The following is a 16,890-nucleotide window of genomic DNA, read 5'->3' as shown; positions in this document are numbered from 1 at the left end:
CCTGAGGCATAGCCTTTTCAATGAGACCTTGCAGAGTTCAAAACCAGAACAGCCAGGGACATGATTGCAATGATGGGGATGCACGTTCCTTTGAAAAGGGGTCTGGTCTGAGGTTGCCAAAGCATCCGTCACTGCAAAGCCCATGGGTCAAAGTTCTACACTCACACATAAGGGGCAACCATGAGTTGGAGTCAACCACATCAGGTCTTCTACCAGGTCCTGGTGCTGGGCTCCATACTTTTACATACAGATGGTAGATATTCATTCTTAGAGCAACGTTGTGTTTTTAGTATTGTTGTAAGTAATTCATAGGATATTCTAACTAAACCATAATCTACTTTGCCAAGGGGGCGCTGAAGCTCCAAGAACAAGAGAATGTGTGTGTGTGTGTGTGTGTGTGTGTGTATGTGTGTGTGTGTGAGGAGAGAAGAAAAGCATGCTGAGGGGTCTGAGTGACATTAGCTGATAGTAAGAGTTGGTCTTCACGAAGTACTTTCTATGATGAGACCACTTTTTGTGTGGGTTGTTTCAATTATCCATCCCAGCAACCCAGTGAAGTCAGTACTATTATGGGTCCCATTTTACATAGGAAGTGTTGAAATAATCAGCCCAAGTTATCCCAGGTAAGTTGTGGCCCCAATTGGAATGAATCTAGTGTCCCCAAGACACTCTATTATTCATACTAACAAAATGGCTGCAGGTGTCTCTCTGGTTTCCTATTCTTGCATTAGGACATGGAAACTGTAAAACTTTCATTTTTAACTGTGAATGAGAAATCTACAGAACTCCCTTTCCACACTTCAGGTTATAGATCCAGAGAAACCAGTGCCTAGTTTGGAGACCGGTTGAATTCCCTCTGTTGCTCCAATTTTCTCAAAAAGCAGCTGTTCATAAGGAATTTAAATGCTGAAAGTTCTTTTCTAAGTTAAAGCACCTTACAATAATCAACACATGGAAGACAGAGGAAAGTTCTATGCCTGGTTTAATAAAATATACTTTTCTCATAAAAATATTTTGATAGCAGATAAAAGGAGATATGTGCTCATTAAAGTTTAATGAGTTGTCTCTCCCTGCCATTTTCTATATGAAAATTACACACTATGACTCATGCCTAGTGTGAGTCGGGATTATTTGCTATAATCGTGAGCACAGTTTAATCCAATCCCAAGCTTTATGGGTACAAGGATGAATGAAATCCCAGACAGGATTCAGTAAGACATAAGAACAGGTAGCCATCAGAGTAAATGCCTTGGCTGACAATGGGGGTTTTTCACCCAACTTGCAAGGTAGTAACTAAGACTTGGTTTCAGACAGGTGGACCTAATTTTTTGTTGTTGTTGTTAGTTGGCTTATTTTCTCTGTAAAGAGTTGCCAGGCACTCTTTTGGGAAATGACACTCCATCCCAACTCCCGGAAGATAATGCTCTGAGCAAAGGTTAGGAAAAGAAGGGAGAAAATAATGAGGTTTCATCTCTTGGGAGGGCCAGTTGATAGCCTAAAATATACACTGAATTCTCTTTATCCATAGCGTCTATCACAACTCTCTCATCCTAAAATTTTAGGCTCTCTCAAAATGGCTCTAATCTTCCTTTAGTTCATCTTTAATGGCTAGATGCTGTTAAATTGGCTCTGACTTATTGTGATAGGTTTTGTGTCAACTTGGCTGGGTCAGGATTCTCCCATGATGTGATCTAATATAATATAATCAACTCCATAATGTGATCAGGTATGGGAAGAAATGGTGGAGTGCTACCAGTCTTGATACAATTGAAAGGAAATTTCATCTGGGATGTAGCCTGCTTTTACATAAGTTGACACTGCGGCAACACTAGCTTGCTTCTTTCTGGTCCAGATTCTACATCTGGCTCATTGACCTCCCAAACCTGGGTGCTATCATTGGCCTGCCATATTGCCGGCTGACCTTGGATTCATTAAACTCTGAAACCATAAGCCTGATTCACTGACCTTTAATTCATCCAACTCTGCTTCCATCAGCCTGTGGTCTTCCTGCTTTCTAGTTCACTGACTCTGGCAACTATCTGAGTCAGAAGAAACCTCCAGCTTAACACCTGACCCACAGTCTTGAACCAGACTTAAATTAACCACTTCTATAACTGTGTGATCCATTTTTTGGTATATTCTGGCTCTCATTCATATCTATCTATCTATCTATCTATCTATCTATCTATCTATCTATCTATCTATCTATCTATATCTGCTTCTCTAGAGAACCCAGTCTAATACACTCATCTATAAGATTTTCAATGACTTATTTTTTTGGAAGTAGGTCACTAGATCTTTTTGAAAGGTAACAATGAATAGATGCCAACCTCCAACCTCTCAGTTAGCAGTCAGGGGCATTAACTGTTAGTGCCACCCAGAGACGCTATCATCCATTGAGTCATTTAATAGTCACAGAAAACCTATGACGTAGGTGTTGCCATTATCTTTATTCTACAGATGAAAAAGGAAGCTAATTATTGAAAGACAAAACCTGATCAGGGCCTTTCACAACTCAGTAACACCTGGTTGGCTTTGAAGAGGTGAGGTGCTCAGCCTAGGTATACCCCTTCACAAGGTTTTCTTAGGGACAATTTATGTTAAGATGCCTTATGTCTTTCCTGAACTAACTTGACATTGCACGGGACCAGAATAGACATCTCTCATGCTTGAGTCCCAGCCAAATAGTCCTACCTGACCCTCCTTGCAGCCCATGTTCTCCAGGATTAGCACAGGAACAAGACTCTCATGTAAATAAAATCTAAACAAAGCACAGCAGCTCTGCAAAGTACAGACCACCCTCCCTGCCCACTTAGTTAACTTGTAGGATAAAGTCTTTTGATTTTGCACTTGGGGAATTAAAACGCTCTTTAAGAAAGTCCAGAGCATGACGAACACATACTCCTTCAAATTAATAATGCCTCAAAGATAAAAGTTATTACATAGTTTGCAGTTTATTATCAGAGGTGCAATTAAATGTGGTGTTAGGCTGTGGTTTGAGCACTTCACAGCTTGGACAGGCTCTCTCCTGAGACCTAGGGAGGGACAAACTGCTGGTTCACAATTAGTGTGAGCATGTGGGTCTGGATCCTGGTGGGAGAGGAGCCAAGGCTAAGTTCACAGCAGAGCCCTGCTTGTTGGGGCTGGGGAGGTCTTCAGCCGGGCTGACCCCAGGCTCTGGGGAGCCTATCATGATGTGAAGTCTTCCCACTCATGAATAGCCAGTCCTGGTGGTGGCCTATGGTGCCACATCTACTGAAGACATGTCCTCTTAGCATTACTGACTCTCTGGGGAACCTCAACATCCTGTTTTGGATACATCATTGGTTCGGCCAATGGATTCCAGCACCCTCATTCTTATCCTGGTTTCACAGCTTCTGGTGCAGGGAGTGTTTGAAGGGTCTGCCTGGTTGTAGTATTGAGGTGAGAGCAGCAGACATGTGGTGGCCTAGTTGTCTGTAAACATGAACGGTAGGGAACTTTGTTCTTTGACACGCAGTGATGTCTGTGAATTCTGCTGAGTCTTGCCCAGGGCTGGCATGGGTAACTGTCTTACAGGCTGTCCACCTAGGACCAGACTATACCGAGCAGTGAGGGAGCTGGTTCCAGTCTGACTTAAAATGGTGTATCCATGGTTTAGGCTAATACTTTGGTTAACATTGTCTCACCAGATGCCACCAGAAACCTCTGCTAAAGGGTGCAAGGGGCTTGGCAGAGGAGAGTCAAGGGAGGACAGGAATAGAGGAGGGTGCCTATGATGGCAGGTCTGCTCCTATTTCTCTGTAGAAACATGCCTGAGATGCCTACTCACCCTGGGCCTTAGCCCAGGCCTCCAGTAGGAACCTCCAGGCATGGTACCTCATGCTTACAGATCTCTCCTCCACTATTCACCAAATTATTAGCCCAAACAATCTGCAAAACTCTGGTAGAAGTCACAGACACGGTTGGTAGAGGTAGGTGGGTAGTTTGGGGCTGTTGACTAGAGAAAATAAGAACAGCTTTGATGTGTCTGGAAATCCTCTCGATCTTAATCTGGCTGGCTGGTGGCTGCAAGGTTATATATGTGTATGAAAAGTCATCGTCATCAAGCTCTATATTTCAATCTGTGCCATATTTACCCCAACGCACAACACCAAAAGGCGGGTGGGAAATTATGCAGATGCTTCTCATGCCTTACATCCTGCCTGACCCATTTTATTCTGGAGACACGGAGAGTTCTAAGCCTCTACATTCATTACACTTCTTTTGCTTCCTCCACAAATGTGTTTATACCCACATGTTATATTTATATCGGCAGTCACATTTATATATTTAAATCGGCAGAAGAGAGTTATATGTGCATGTCTATATAAAGGGTGGCTTGCTTCTTTCAAAGAACAGGAGGATCCTGGTTCTTTTTTTGTTGTTGTTTTGGTGAGAAGGCTACACTAAGCCTGGAGGCCGCATCAACAACCTCAATGTTAACACTCACCTTGATGATGACCTTGGGGATCGTTAGCATAGTGGACTTCTGCTTAGCCAGGACATCCTTGGTCTGGTTGACCCGGGCTGTGACGAAGAAGTGCAGGGAGGCTTGTTCCAGCAGCTGGCCCATGTACTCGCCGGCTCTGACCAGCACCTCCTCTTCCTTGACTGGCAGGAGGGGAAAAAAAACACACGAAGCATCAGACATGAAATAGAATCTGTCTTATTTTCTCCCAAGTTCCACCCTCTTTCCCACATTCACAAAGCAACAACCTGGGACAAAACAGAGGTGTGGGGCAAATAGAACAAAGAGTCAACTGGGGACAAGATCTTTGTTTCTTTGTCAAAGGGATGTGCTGGAAATGTAATATTCAGTAAAGTCTTACTAGAGAAAATATGTCAAACTTTCATCATAAAACTTGCTGTTGTAAAACAGAATGCCACCACCAAGCAAAATCCGGAAGCTGTCTGTCAGTTTGATTGCATTTATAACAACTCCTTGTGCGTTAGAGTAGAACTGTGCTAGATACAGTTTTCAATGGCTGCCTTTTTGAAAGCATATCACCAGGCCTTTCTTCCAAGGAGCCTCTGGAGTGAGTTTGCACCTGTAACCTTTCCATTTGTAGCCCAAACGTTAACTTAGCCCCCAGCGACTCCACAAAGAAGTTTAACATCGAGGCGCCATTGAGTTTTCAACTGTGACTGCTTGGAGCTGGGCAGAAGAGAACCTCATGAGGGCAAGTGAGGAGGCGCTGAGGATATAGGATTTCATTTCTGGTGCTGCTGCCCTCTCGGAAGAAGCAGCGTCTCACCCAGACACAGACCACATTCACGCACAGCTGTGAACTATGGCAGACATATCCTTGCAGCCTGCATGTTTTCTCACCAGCTTTTCCTGGACCTTCTTGTATCAGGGTATTTTTGTTTTGTTTTTCTGTTTAAGAAGCAAAAGCTGTTGAAACCAGCTTTCACCAACAGCGTTCAACCCTCCACCACCCCTGCCCTGTTTGCGGCTCAAAAGAAGATATCAGTGCCACATGCCTGCTTCTGCACATCACTGGTGCTGGGTTTTCAGGGATTAGGAAGGAAGAACTCTCTCTGGGCCTCCTGGTTCCCTCCCAATCCCTTTCTGGGCTGGGGCTGGGGTTGGGGTATTCTATTTTGTGCGTCTGGATACTGTGATGCCCAAACAGCTGCACTACCCACTGTCTCTGTGCCCACTTTCTCTCGGCCACATAAGTCAAGAGAGCACACAGATCCTCACACAGGCAGATGGGCTGCTACCCGGGCAGAGCCAGGCTGCTGGTGATACTCTGTCAGTTGCAGCCCAGCAGGAGGTGGGAGTGTGAAGGCAGATGATGACTCACTCCTTTGACCCCCACCCACTGAGAATAGCGTCTGTAAACCTCGCCACGGCTTCCATGACCTATCTGGGGCATGTGCCAAAGACCCCTCCTTCAGCCCCTCCGGGGCAATTATTGAAGGATATACCTCTCACAGCCAATATTTTAAACAGCAGAGAGGAGCCCATTTTAGCTCTGGCCACTGAGCTGCAAGCCCTGCCGGGCACTGGGGACCACACAGATTCACATTGGCTCCCAGGCAAGGGTGTATCAGGCCATCTCTGGCCCACGGATGGAACTTTTACACACTATAGCTGGTCTGCAGCAACTTTTTCTAGGAGGTCAGGGAGGCCTTGACTTTGAGTACCTTTATTTCAAGGTCTCTTCATAAATGTGCAGATGACACGAACGTCTCTAGTCCTCCCATAGGGCAGTTCTCAAACTCACTCCAAATTACAATCTCCCAGGGGCCCTGAGGACCTGCTGTGTAAGTTCCTATGCCAGATCAACCCAATCAGAATCTTTCAGGTAAGGTTGGGGCCCAGGGAACAGTATTTTTAAGCATTCACCCAATTCTAAGGTGCAATCAGGGCCCAGATGCAGTGCATAAAAAAACCTGGTAAACCTCACAGAACCAGCCCTGGGAGGTACCAATGGTTAATTTGCCTTGCTGCCAGCCTAAAGGTTAGAGGTTGGGGTTCACCTGGAGGTGCCCCAAAGGGGCCCTGGTGTCACAGTGGGTTAAGTGTTGAACTACAATCTTGAAGGTTGCCAGTTCAAACCCAGCAGCTTCCCTGAGGGTGAAAGATGAAGCTGTTTGCTTTGTAAAGATCTACGGTCTCAAAAACTCTAAGGAACAGTCCTATCGGGTTGCTATGAATTGGAATCAACTAGACAGCAGTGGATTAGCGTACGCTCAGAAGGGAGTGAAAACCATATGGCGCCCAGCTCCACTGTGAGACACATGGGCTCACACTGGGTAAGTGGAAGGCCTGGGTTTCCCTAGTCAAGCTACTCCAGGCATGTCCTCCCAAGAGCAGCAGCACTACCATCTTCTGGAAGCTCGTCAGAAGTGCAGGCTCCCTGACTTCTCCCAGCCCTGTCGACTCAGAGCCTCAGGTAATGCTTGCTAAAATCTGAGCGGCAAGGGGATACAGCTGATTCTAAAAGCAGTTTGGAGTTTGAGAGGAACTCCGCTTTAAAATAGAGAAGTTGTGAGTCACAGAAACCCCCTTAATCCCTCACAAACCAGGACATTCAGCCACTCGTTTTAAATGAGGGGAAATGTTGTCCTCCCCAGAGGACAGCTGGCAATGTCTGCAGTAATACGTGATTGTCACTATTTGGGGATGCTTTAAGAACTTAATGAGTAGAGATTAGGGCTGATATTTAACAGATTTATAAACAAAGAAGTAGCCCATCCCAAATGCTGATGCTGAGGAGACTCTTATTAGACTCCACTGGCTGATGGTAGACAAGTACTAAAGAATTGGCTTGGGTCCTGGGGCAATTCTGTTCCATTTAGAATCTGTTGGAGCTCTTATCTTGCCTTAACCTTGAATGACCCAGTCATTTCACCTTCTTTGGATCTGACCCTGGACCCTGCCTTCTCCACAGCTTCCTAAGCAATTCATTGTTATTTCCAATATTGTCTCTGAATGGGATCCAGCTTGGGTGGAATGTGTGTGGCCTGTAAAAACTTGGCTCCAGATTGGGCCTGGTGGTGTGGCAGCATGGCAGACTTTGAAGAATGTTCAGTTTCCCTCTAGTTCCTCTAGTAATAATACATTCCACATGAACTTCCTTTGGCTCTTTCTAGAAGGATGTGCGGGTCACCAGGTTCCTTTAGGCTCATGGGATATGCCTGACTTCTCCCATGTAAACCCTTTTACAGAGGTTCTTGCTACCTTTATTTATAATCTCAACAAAAGGCCTTCTTTATTTCCTGAGAGAAAATTCCCAAGATCATAAAACTGAAGAAACTGGGTTGTGCTTCAGAGCCCAAGAGAACAGTGCTCCTGAAATAGTATGTTATGTAAGTGCTGTGTTTTGCCACTGAACAAGAAATTGTTCTAGATAAAGTTTATTAAACGTGGCAAGAGGAAGAAGAATAGATTTTCACTATGTGAGTGGTGGAACTGCGATGCTGCCAATATCATTTACGGTGTCTGGGGAAAGCCAGGGAGACACTGACTGGAGCTGCCTCATCTCTTTTCCAAAAAGCAAAGAAAGCTAAATATATCCAAGTGGAAATGATAGCACCTTTGAAGGTACTGGAAGGTTTAATTTATTCAAATCTTCCAGCTGACTGCAGCCCACATAGTTCCCTTTCATCATCAATCTGGAAAGTATGCCTTCAGTTCTACTTGGGAAAGTTTCTTTTCAATAGAGGCAGCTAGAAATCTGTGTCTTGGACCTGCTTGATCAAGGCCTAGGATTATATTTCTTTCCACCATTTAGACAGCTGTTTATTACACGTAACTACTACTGTTACCTACAGGAGAGGCCAAATATTCTCAAGGTCTTTTTGAGGTGCTCAGGAGAAGACATTGGGATGGGCCGAGTGGGCAGGAACTGTGCTAATACTGAGTCAGGCTTAGGCTTGGTCCACTGTCCCTAAGAGGGATAATAGCTCATGCTACCTGTCTCACTGAGGTAGAGCTGTTCATGGGTAGACTTATTACCTTCCAGATAGAAGACCAATCTGATTCCCAGTCAATGTGCAGCCACCATCCATCAGCCAGCGGATGCTGGTGTGTTTCTATGCTACTGCAATGGTTTTAGCAGAGCTTTTAAGCTATGATGGACTGAGAAAAAAGGCCCGACAATCTCCTTCTAAGAATCACCCAATGAAAAGGTGAAGATCATAATGGTTCGATTTGTAACCAATCATGGGGATGACACAGAAAAAGGCAGCAGTTTGATCAATTGATTCAGGAGTCGACTTAATGGCAGATAACAACAACAATTTACCTCACTAACTTATATCCACTCATTGCTTTATTGGATAAAGGGAGAAAGAGGAAGGAAATTAGGTGACGGGAATATTAGGAAGAGGGCCAGGTTCATTCACATTTCCCTGTCCAGGAGAGTTGGGGCAGCACCCATGTTGGACCCCATGTATGGGGGCATGGGTATGGGAACTGGTGAATTTAGGTCCTACTTTTATAGAGAACTTGATCACTGTCACGGCCTGACTGGAATTGAGCTTCTTCACACATTTTGTTCACTTTGTCAATTCGCTTTTCTAATCTCTGTTTCCCAAAATGTAAAAGTGTTGAAAATTGGCATTTACTTGAAATTTATTATGTACTAACCATTTCACATATATCGTTGTCTTTAAGTTTCTTCATGCCTGCCTTCTCTCACATCACACATCTAATTCATCAGCCAATTTAGGGGACTCTACTTGGATTGTATTGTATTGTACTGATTGTATGAAGAAGAATATGGCATTGGGATTGCAGGAAGGCTTATTAATGACCTGTGATATGCAGATGACACAATCTTGCTTGCTGAAAGTGAGGAGGACTTGAAGCACTTGCTGATGAAGATCAAAGATTGCAGTCTTCAGTAGGGATTACAACTCAGTGTAAAGAAGATCAAAATTCTCACAAGCAGACCATATAGAGGACATCATGATATATGGAGAACTATTTGAAATTGTCAAGGATTTTGTCTCACGTGGATCCACAATCAATGTTTATGGAAGGAGCAGTCAAGAGATCAAAAGATGAGTTGCATTGGGTAAATCTGCGGCACAAGACCTATTTAGAGTGTTGAAAAGTAATGATGCCATTTTGAGGACTAAGTTGTGCCTGACCCAAGCCTCATATGTGTGTGAAAGTTGGACGTTGAATAATGAAGACCCAAGAAGAATCGATGCATGTGAATGGTGGTGCTGGAGAAGAATATTGAAAGTCCCATGGACTTCTAAAAGCACAAACTGACCTGCCTTGGAAGACATAGGGCCAGACTGCTTCTTACAGGCAAGGATGATGAGGATTCATCTTAGATAATTTAGACATGCTGGCAGGAGGGAATAGTCCCTGGAGAAGGACATCATGCTTGGTAACGTAAAGGAGCAGCAAAAAAAGTGGAAGATCTTTAACAAGATGGATGGACAGTGGCTACATAAATGAGCTCAAATATAAAAACATTGTGAGGACGGTGCAGGACTGGGCAGTGTTTTGTCCTGTTGTAAACAGGGTTACTGTGGGTCAGAACTGACTTGATGGCCTCTAACAACAGCAACACATCTAGAACATACTCAGATCTGATAACTTCTCACCTCTCCATTACTACTACCTCCATATCTTCCCCACACTACTGTAGCAGATGACTACTGGTCCTTAAATGCAAGCCATGCTTCTCCTAGAGTCTATTCTCAACATAGTAGCCAGAGTGACTTTCTAACTTCTAACAAGTATTAGCACACTGCTGCTCAAAACCCTCCAAGAATTTTCCACCTGTCTTAGAAACAGTCAAAGTCCTTACAAGCAACTACAATTCTTTACATGGTTAGCACCTCTGTCCCACAATGACCTCTTATACCTCCCCTCTTTGTCTCCTTGTTGATCATTGAACACATGAGACATACTCTAGCCTCAGGGTCTTTGTGTTTATGGTTTATTCTGGCTGGGGAGCTAGCTCTCTCGTGAACCACAGGGTCCATTCCTGCCCTCTGGCATGTCTCAGTTAAAGGGACCCTATTAAAGAGGCCTTCCCTGATAACTCCTACACATTACTTATCCTCATTAACCTACTTCAGATCTCCATTGTACTTAATACCATCAACACATGACACCTTCACTGCTTGGTTGTTTATTGCTTGGTTATAATACCTTCACTGCTTGGTTGTTTATGCCCCACTGAAATTGTCAAGGGTTTCCTTTTACTTGGATCCATATTAAAAACTTCTAGGAGCGTAGTCAGGAAATCAAGTGACTATTGCATTAGGAACATTTTCTGTAAAAGATCTCTTTAAAATGTTAAAGAGCCAAGATGTTGAAGACAAAGTTGTGCCTGGAGCAACCCATGTGTTTTCAGTCATCTCATGCATGCGAAAGCTGGACAGTACATAAGGAAGACCAAGAAGACTTTCCACTTTTCAATGATGGTGCAGACAAAGAGTATTGCATATACGATGGACTTCCAGAAGAAGAAACATGTCTGTCTTGGACGAAGAACAGCCAGAATCCTCCTTAGTAATAAGGATGGTGAGCTCTCGTCTCATAAACTTTGAACAGTTTTCAGGAGGGACTATCCTCAGGAAAAGGTGGGCCTTTGGCAAAGGAGGGCCTTTGGCAAAGTCAAGGGCCATTGACAAAGAGGGAGACTCTCAATGAGATGGATTGACACAGTGGTTTCAACAAGGAGCTCCAAAATAACACAATTGTGAGGACGATAGAGGACTGGGAAGTGTTTCCTTCTGTTAAATATGGGATTATCGTGACTCAATACTGAGTTGATTGTACCTAACAATAACAACATCCCACTAGACTGTAAAATCCATAAGGATGTCTGTTTTATGTGTTCCTATAGCTCCAGCACAAAATAGTACCCTGGCTTGCATGAACTAAATAAAGATCTGAAGCATGACTCAACAACATTCTGTTGTAGGCAGTGTTATCTCCACGCGCAGAGGAAGAGAGTAAGCGCAGATTGCTTTTAAAGTACTGAAGCTGAGGTTCTCTGTATCTAATATACCTAACTGATCTAAAAATTATGATGACTGTTTTCTTCTTGATTCCTTGATACTGAATCATCTTCTCTAAGAATATGAAAGGGGTTAAACCTCTCCAGTATCCAGGAAAAACACCGGAATGATTAAATTATTACCTATATAACTGAAGCCAGGATGACTTCTTCTATGCATTTTGGATTAGTTTCTTGGAATTGGAAGTTTTATAAATGGCTCCCACTTTTTCTAGGTTTTTAGGAGGCGAGTTCTATACATGTTGTTTGGTTATCTGTCAGTTACATATTAGTTTTGATAATCTCTGCTTTATCAACATGTTATTGGCATAAGTTTATTCCTTCTTCTTTTCAGATCACCAGTTGAACAGGATTATATTCAGGTCAAGAGAATATACTGAAAGTGTTCAACCTTCCTGACCTACTTGATCCAGCTCAACACATTGTGACTGAAGTTCGCCCACTTGACTCATTCTGCCAGTTGCATGAAAGCTCACTGTGCCCACTAATAACCAATACCCTCAAGAAATGCAATTAGTTAAGACCCCAAAGGCAGGCCTCCACATGCTATTCACCAAATTTCTTAAATGCTATTAAATTTCAACAGTGAAAAAGTTCTTGGATGGACATGTGTGCAAGGAAAGTTGGGAAGGGCCCAGGATGTGGAAGAGGTGGTGAGAGTGATGGAAGTGAGAGCCAAGAACTTGACGGTTCCAGGATAGCACCTTCTGGTCTTTGTCCTCCTCCCTGGGACTCAGCATCCACTCAGTGGTGATGAGAGTTTATTGTGAACTGACCCATTCAGACCTATCATTGTTAAGAACTAGCCTTGGACCGAGGATATGTGTCCCTGTGTTATGAGTTGAATATTGTCCCCCCAAAGGCATCTGGAAATCCTAACCTCTGTCACTATATATGTGACCTTGCTTCAAAAAGGGGTCTTTGAAGATGCCATCAATTAAGTTAATGTGAGGTCATACTAAAGTTGAGTGGTTAATAACCCTTCCGAGAGGCCTTATGAAAGAGGAGACATTCTACAGAGACAGACAGAAAAGAGGACCTGGGGCCTGGGGCCATCCAAAGCTGTCAGAGACAAGAAAGGATCTTCCTTTGGAGCCCGCGGAGAGAGGACGAGCCTAAAGATACTCTGAAATCAGACTTGTCATCTCCAGACTGTGAGACGATGATGCTCAATTCTTATGAACCACTCGCTTTCTGGTACTTTGTTATGGTAGCTCCAGAACAATTAATACACCTTGCTTTCTAAATGGTGAATCAAAACACATAATTCCTGCTGCTACTTGGAGGGAGAGGAACCCTTCGGCAGTCTGATTTCTGATTTAAGATCAGAGCTTCCTGTACCTCCCAGTGCATATGAGTGGGGATCTGACTATAATGCTGATGCCTACACCCCAGACCTGGGGGACAGCCTCTCCAGGAATACTGAGGCTTCTGGTCCTCTAATCAGACTTTGAGTAGCAAGAATTTAAGATAAGTTAATTTGCATATTTCACTCCATAAGGCTCTAAGCTTTAAGAATGTCAGCATTTATCGGTACATGCGACATGAAAATGACAGTTGAGGCTTGGGGTTCACTCGAGTTCTGAGAAAGAACTTCTGTTTTGACAGAATGCTATTGGGGGCTCAGGGGGGTCATTACCAAGGCAGACAGGCAGCCGGATCACAGGTTGTAGAGAGAGTCATACGCTTTTAACTTACAGGATAAGGGCTCCAGTGTGACCTCAAATGTCTCCTTCTTGAACTCGGTCTTGGAGACCCCGGTGTAGAAGGTGATGTTGCCTGAGAGATAAGCTGAGACGGTGTACCGGTTGGAGCTATTGTTCTGGAACATGATGGTGATTTTGAAGTCTTTACCCAGCACGGCATTTCCCACTTTAAAGTCCATGTCAACATCTGACTGTGGCTTGACGATGCTTTCTGTGTTGAGGGGCTTTTTAGCTCCATACATCAGGGCAGTTTCCAGGGCCAACCTTTCCTCTTCTTGACCTAAGAAAATTCCAGAGAGAGTGACAGGAGAAGAGAAGATGCAACCCATCAAGAAGAAAGTGCATTAATAAGCTCCCACTCTTCAGCAGAATTTGCAAAAAGCCACCTTCAGTCACAACTTCCCTGTGAGCTGGTGGCATCACTAGCCCCAACCTATAAATGATGGGAAATCGGGTTTTGAGAGTTAATGATCCACCTAGGTTACTGAGTTAGTATGTGGCAGAGCCAGTGTCTACCTGGAGAGGCTGTTGCTCTAAGGGTTGTATCTCTAGTGTTATGTTTCAGGATTAAACAGGAAAAATTGGTAAAACCTAATTTGTCTCAAACTGTGCTAGCCTCGCCGTATGACTAGTATGGACTTAGGAGTATGAAGAGGCTATGTGCTCACATTAAAATGTATAGCCTAGGAAAGCGGATAGAGAGTTGCTTAGAGTGAGAATTGAATTGATGGCATTGAGCTTGGAGGATTGGAAAGTTTCTTGTCTGTTTTTTTTTTTGTTTTTTTTGTAGTATAGCTTAACTGCACGGTTGGTGGTACTAGCCCAACAGCCACTCCAAGGGAGAGAAATGATGCCGTCGGCTTCTGGAAATATTTAGTGTCAGGGACCCAAGGTTACAGTTCTGCAATCTATGGGGTCATTGTGAGTTTCAACCAACTTGATGGTAGTAGGTAGTGAGTGAAGTATTGATTTTGAACTCATTCTACCTTCTGCAATATGAATTTTCTCTGTTCATGGGGGTACCTTGGAAGTCCTCATCCCCTCCCAAAACAAGATATATCTCCTTCATCTCTCCTTCCAGTTGGGGCTGCCTTCCTTGATCCTGGTTGTGCTGACCTGAGAGCAGCTGCTCATCTCCTCACCTGCCTTCCCTGTGACACCTGTCCAGGCAGAATTCAGAGCTGGCTGGCCCCACAGCATACAGATCTAACCAGCTGCCTTTGAGTTGACTCTGCTTATGGGCACCCATATATGTCAGAGTAGAGCCGTGCTCACTGGGTTTGCAGCGGCTGCTTTTCCTATAACTTGCTAGGCTTTTTTTCCCTGAGGGATCCTTGGGTGGGCTGGAACCTCCAACCTTTATGGTAGGGGCCAAGCAAGTTAGCAGTTTGCACCTTACAGGGGCTCCCACTCTGATCTAGCTTGATGATAACACAAGAAGATCCTTTAATAACGTTTCTCTGGGGCCTAGTGCCCTCGGAGAATAGACCTTCCACAGTGCCCCTGGTTCTGCACAAAGCTCATTGGCCTACCTAAAATTCTGAGACAGCCCTACCACAAAGAGATTTGTTGTTCTTATACAAGAGTCCCTAAACTCAGGTGACACCGAACAGAGTCCCTGGAGGAACAACTCTTGGCATCCGGCAGTGCACACAAGTTCCCGTGGAGTTTGAGATACGCGTGCTGCTTTTAGGGAACCATCTCTGGACAATTTCCCAGGTGGCGTGGTGGAGATGAAAGGAGGGGGGAGAGAGAGAGGCAGGGCACCGGGGAAAGAAAAGCATGGCTTCGTTCAGGTGTCCACTGCCCTAGAGTTAAGTCAGAGTGACCCCATGAGACAGAGTACAACTAACTGTTTCTGAGATTAAATCTGGACCGAAGCCCATCTTTCTCCCAAGAAGAGGCAAGTAGATTTGAACTCCTTAACCATCAGTTTAATACTTAACTCACTGCCCACCGGCACTCCTTTTGTTCAGGCATGGAAACATGAAGTTCAAGGCAGGCCTTGTAGTTTATTGATCCAGATGCCTAAAGGCTGCGATGCCACTCTTTACTAAGCTCAAGGTCGAGGGGTGCATAGGGATTACAGTTGTTTGCTTTCCCACCCAAACACCATTGAGTACACCTTAGTGTGAGATGGAGGGTAGAGATGAATCCACCTTTTTTTCTGTTAGCAAAAACTCCTCAGTGAAATAGTAAATCCAAAACCATATATTTTAAAAAATTGCTAGCATTTATAATTACGCTACCTTTAAGACATTGGCTTCCAGGTTACCTGTCTAAGAGTGAAATGCAATGGAGGTTGAGAGACCAATGACTAGTAGCAGCTGTCATTGAGAACTAACCATTTTGGAAGTGTTTATTGTAAATTCTGTCATTTCATCTTACTTTGTAAAATGAGGGGGCCTCCCTCCACTCTGGTCAGGTCGATTGAAGAAGATTTATGCAGAGTGTCGGGTCATGGGAGAGGCGACTAAATGAAAGCCAAGGTTAAGGGAATGCCAGCAGGCACAGCAAAGAAACGTGGGTGCACGTGCTCACAGGAACTAGTTCTCTGTGGTCAAGACTGCGAAAAGGTGTCAAAAACTATTGGTGTAGGCTAAGCTTTGGGAACATGAGCTCAGGCAGCAATAAAGGAGAGGGGATGCTGCAGAAGTGAAAATGCCATGGGATTCTCCCACAAAAATTGACAAGAGAACTCAGGGGGAGGGAGCATGAATGATAGTTTGGTTGGGAATCCACAACGGGCATGTAGGTAGAACACATGGGCAAAAACAGCAGTGGGAGCAGGAGCAGAGAGGGGCTGGCTTGACGGAGGGGCTGACATGATAGGAAGTTCCTAGGGGATCCTTAACAGGCTGGGCTGCTAACCGAGAGTCTAGGAATTTGAGTCTAGCCAGAGACACTTTGGAGAAAAGACTTTTGGGTCTGATTCTGAGAAATCAGCCCGTGCAAACCCTCTCAAGCACATGTCTACCCCCACACACCTGGGGTCATCCCTAACTGGGTCCTCTCTTCACACCACTAACTAGCATATCAAAGGATTTTCTTTCCTTTTCCTTTTCCCAGTACTTGCACGCCACATGGTGTGACATCATTCCATTCTCCCAACAGAAGGTAAGCTTTACAAATCCACCTGTATGTCACTCCAACCCAAGTTCCATCTGGCACAGGGGCTCTAAATGACTGCAGTTTAGATAAGGGTTTTGCTTTCAGAGACGGAGCATTTATCTTTGTGTTGCTTTTAGCTGCATCAAATCAGTCCCATTGCCCAAACCCATTGCCATTGAGTCAATTCTGACTCAGAGTGGCCCTATAGGACTAGGTAGAAATAGCCCTTTGAGTTTCCAAGGTCGTAAATTTTTGTGGGCGCAGAAAGCCAGATCTTTCTTCCTCAGAGAACCATCAGGGCTCCTTAGATGAAGACCAGACAGCTGTTATTCATATAGTTTTCATCAGCCTAATTTTAGAAGTAGATTACCAGGCTTTTCTTCTGAGTGCCTCTGGGTAGACTTGTACCTGCATTCATTCAGTTAGCAGTGGAGGGGGTTGAGTTAGTTAATTGTGCCAGCCTGGCTGATAATCACATGTGGGGCTAATTGAAAGGCGGAGGGATAAATGGGTGGTGAGCCTCGCCTTTCTAGTTCTCGGGTCTCTTG

At 44.4% G+C, this 16,890-nt stretch overlaps 1 protein-coding gene across 1 annotated transcript in view; it reads right to left on the bottom strand.

The window, feature by feature from the left end:
- F13A1 (coagulation factor XIII A chain) overlaps positions 1-16,890 on the bottom strand; it is a 323,958-nt gene that overhangs the window by 38,297 nt on the left and 268,771 nt on the right. Inside the window, exons 12-14 of the mRNA XM_004711755.2 lie at positions 13,224-13,511; positions 4,472-4,632; positions 3,870-4,047 (exon numbers count right to left, since the gene is read on the bottom strand). Coding sequence (XP_004711812.1) covers positions 3,870-4,047; positions 4,472-4,632; positions 13,224-13,511 — 627 coding nt within the window. The remainder of the gene's footprint in view (positions 1-3,869; positions 4,048-4,471; positions 4,633-13,223; positions 13,512-16,890) is intronic.

Source organism: Echinops telfairi, unplaced genomic scaffold (assembly GCF_000313985.2).
Source record: "Echinops telfairi isolate 266 unplaced genomic scaffold, ASM31398v2 ScPeMD7_655;HRSCAF=1070, whole genome shotgun sequence".
NCBI lineage: Eukaryota > Metazoa > Chordata > Mammalia > Afrosoricida > Tenrecidae > Echinops > Echinops telfairi.
Note: the sequence above shows the minus strand (reverse complement) of the source record. Positions and strands in the feature narration are given on the sequence as shown.